Source organism: Trachypithecus francoisi, unplaced genomic scaffold, assembly GCF_009764315.1.
Source record: "Trachypithecus francoisi isolate TF-2019V2 unplaced genomic scaffold, Tfra_2.0 Lachesis_group21, whole genome shotgun sequence".
NCBI classification, from domain to species: Eukaryota; Metazoa; Chordata; class Mammalia; order Primates; family Cercopithecidae; genus Trachypithecus; species Trachypithecus francoisi.
The window spans coordinates 30437079-30440296 of NW_022681467.1; the positions used below are offsets into that span (position 1 = coordinate 30437079).

Consider the following 3218-nt stretch of genomic DNA (forward strand, 5'->3'; position numbering starts at 1 on the left):
GAGGATCAGGAGTCTGTGAACAGTTTAGCTGGGTCGTTCTCATTCTGGGTCTCTTGTGAGTTTCAGTCAAGCTGTTGGTAGGGACTGTAGTCACCTGAAGGTCTGACTGAGCCTGGAGGACCTACATTCATGCTCACTTGCATGGTTGTTAGCAGGAACCCTCAGTCCCTCACCTCACCATAGGACTACTCAAGACGTGGCAGCTGGCTTACCCTAGAGCAAATGATCTGAGACAATGCAACCAAGACAAGCTAGGTGTCTTCTACAACCTAATCTCAGAAGTGACATCCTATCACTTCTGCCAAATTCTGTTGATGACACAGACTAACCTGAGTACAATGAGAAAGAGGACTGCAGGGCTATGAATATCAAGAGGCAGAGATCAGTGGGGCCATCTTGGAGGCTGGCTACCACAGTGGGCAAAGTGGAAGCGGGAAGACTTGTTAGAAGGCTATTGCAGAGGGTGTGGCAGTTTGGTAATGTGGATCAGGTATCCTACCGTAGGGTTTTTATTTATTAGGTTTTGCATTTCTTCCCAGGCTGCCGGCGGGACCAGGATGGCTATTACTGGATCACTGGCAGGATTGATGACATGCTCAATGTATCTGGTGAGGGCCAGGGGCCACCTTCCCATCTTATTAACTCTGCTTCTCTGACAACACCCAGCCAAAGCCTTCTGCAAGAGCCCAGGAGTGTCCTTTGGCCAGACCATGTACTAAGCATAGCATTCAGTTCTGGGTCCAGGTTTTAGAGGAGTATTGAACACTGGAACGTGCCTAGAGTAGGGGAACTGGGATGGTGGGTTGACTGAAAGCATGTCATCTGAGGAGTGAATGAAGGGCCTTCTCCTTTTGACCAGACCAGGACTGCCCCATGGGTACAGATGAAGCAGGGGCTGGGGCAGAGGCTGAGATCTCTCTCATGGCGCTTCCTTTCCCTTGACAAGGACACCTGCTGAGTACAGCGGAGGTGGAGTCAGCACTTGTGGAACATGAGGCTGTTGCAGAGGCAGCTGTGGTGGGCCACCCTCATCCTGTGAAGGGTGAATGCCTCTACTGCTTTGTCACCTTGTGTGATGGCCACACCTTCAGCCCCAAGCTCACCGAGGAGCTCAAGAAGCAGAGTGAGGAGCCTCCCCGGGCAGGGACTACAGGGTCTGTCTTGGAGGCCCAGTTATCACTGCAAGTTGTTGGGGAGGGGCTAGAGCAAGCTGATCCCCAAACCACAAACAGATTCCAGGGGGTCCCATGGGCTGATTGCCCTTTTCCTGTTCAGTCTTCACTAGTGTCCCACTAGGATAATAATAATAGCTAACATTTCTAGAATACTTTGTGCCACCACTAGGCTAAGTGCTTTAAATGAATTACCCCACTTAATCCCTAGAGTCACCTTCATGAAACAGATCTTATTGTTACCTTCATTCTAAAGATGATGAAACTGAGACTCATAGAAGTTAAGTCACTTGCCCAAGGCCACACTGCTAGAAAGGTAGCATTTAAACTCTAGCAGGCTCATTCTACAGCCTGAGTTCCATAAGATAAAATGGGAGAGTAAGGAGACAGTGTGTTGAGAGTGAGAGAAGCAGTGAACCTGAGGCTGTTTCTTGAGGAGGAAACAGGTAGGGAACAAAGCCATCTCTACTTTGGTTTTTTGAAAAGTCTGGCTAAGGGTGCTGAAGAAATGCTTGATGATTTATTGGTTACAGTTAGAGAAAAGATTGGCCCCATTGCCACACCAGACTACATCCAGAATGCACCTGGCTTGCCTAAAACCCGCTCAGGTATGTTCAGAGGCCTCCATGGATTGGGATGGGCTGAGGCCTGGTGGTGATGGGGTATGTGTGGATGAAAGCCTTTGGCAGGGCTGGGGTGGGTCAGTGCTTTCACCAAGTAACTAAAGGTCTGTGGTCTCCCAGGGAAAATCATGAGGCGAGTGCTTCGGAAGATTGCTCAGAATGACCATGACCTGGGAGACACGTCCACTGTGGCTGACCCATCTGTCATCAGTCACCTCTTCAGCCACCGCTGCCTGACCATCCAGTGAACATGATCCTGACCTTTACCCAGGATTCCCCCTGCTCCAAACTTTGTCCATCCTCTTTGCCCCCTCAGGAGTACTGAGGGCCAGCGTTGACCCACACTACCCTCCCTAGACCAGCTGTCTGGGACCAGAAACCAGCTTTGTCTCCAGGTGGAGACAACTTCCTGTGACTGCCAGGCAGAAGGGACAGGGCCCAGGTCAGCCTCGTCTGCTGTGCCCCCAGACTGCAGAGCTCTCAGAACCCAGGGATGAAAAGGCTACCTCTCCTACCCAAGTTAAGTGTTCAGAGAGGATGTGAGGGCCTCCACTGAAGCAGGGAGGCAGCTGTGTAATCCTATGTCAGCTCTCTTAGGAAGCACCAGTACTTATATTGGGCATGCACTTGCCCTTAAAAACAATGGTCTGTGAATCCATATTTTGCTGCTTCTGTTCTGGGTCTGAATTCCCTTTTGTGCCAGATGCCAGTACTGTCTGCCCATTGGCTTCAGGGGCTGTGTAGGCAGATTCAGTATCCAGAGGGCATTCAGATCATCTGCTTTTTTGAAGGAGTAAATGTGTTTTGTTCCTAGGGCCAGAGGAGCTTGTCTTCCTTGTCCTCTGTTCCCACCCTCCCCTGAACAGAACCCAGCCCATGAGAAACATTCTCAGATGAAACTCTGTTTTCTTGCCTCAGTCAGGCTCAAGCCCTGTGGTTGTAGGAATAAAGCCTGTGATCTCAAGAAGTGGTGACTTGTTTTCTTAGGTATCTGTGCCCTGAGGCTGTATATTCATTAGTGGCTCTGATTTGTGTGGCAGAAGGGAAGGGAGGGGTATTTCCTAGGACTACCCCCAATATCTTCCTTATAGAACTTTTGGTTTGGGCAGAGCCAAGGAGGCTTCACTGACAGGCCCTTTGACAAGCCCCTGAGCTAAGCAGGAAAGTGAAGCCAGTTCACAACTGTTATGTCCCAACATGGTTGCCTTCCCTCCTGGGCTCCTGCCAGGGACTCTCATTCCTCCCTGTGATCCAGTAGGAGCATTAATGGGTGGCTAAGGATTGAAACTTCAGGGTTCCACCTGCAGAGTCTGGGTCTAGGGAGACCCTGATTACAGAACAGTCACTTCCCTGCTCTAATACATCTTAAGTGGGCTAACGTAGATTACAGCTCCCACCTCCCCTCTATGCACAAAGGAATCAC

At 50.2% G+C, this 3218-nt stretch overlaps 1 protein-coding gene across 8 annotated transcripts in view; it reads left to right on the forward strand.

Annotated features, from left to right (window-relative positions):
- ACSS2 (acyl-CoA synthetase short chain family member 2) overlaps positions 1-2762 on the forward strand; it is a 51828-nt gene extending 49066 nt beyond the window's left edge. For 6 of the 8 annotated variants that reach the window (XM_033186201.1, XM_033186197.1, XM_033186199.1 and 3 more), the window contains 4 exons: positions 540-608; positions 947-1123; positions 1706-1780; positions 1916-2762. In XM_033186201.1, coding sequence (XP_033042092.1) covers positions 540-608; positions 947-1123; positions 1706-1780; positions 1916-2043 — 449 coding nt within the window. In that variant the 3' untranslated portion in view covers positions 2044-2762. Of the gene's footprint in view, positions 1-539; positions 609-946; positions 1124-1658; positions 1781-1915 lie in introns of all 8 variants that reach the window. The other 2 variants (XM_033186196.1, XM_033186198.1) reach the window with 2 other exon arrangements.
- The last annotated feature ends 456 nt before the right edge of the window (positions 2763-3218 follow it).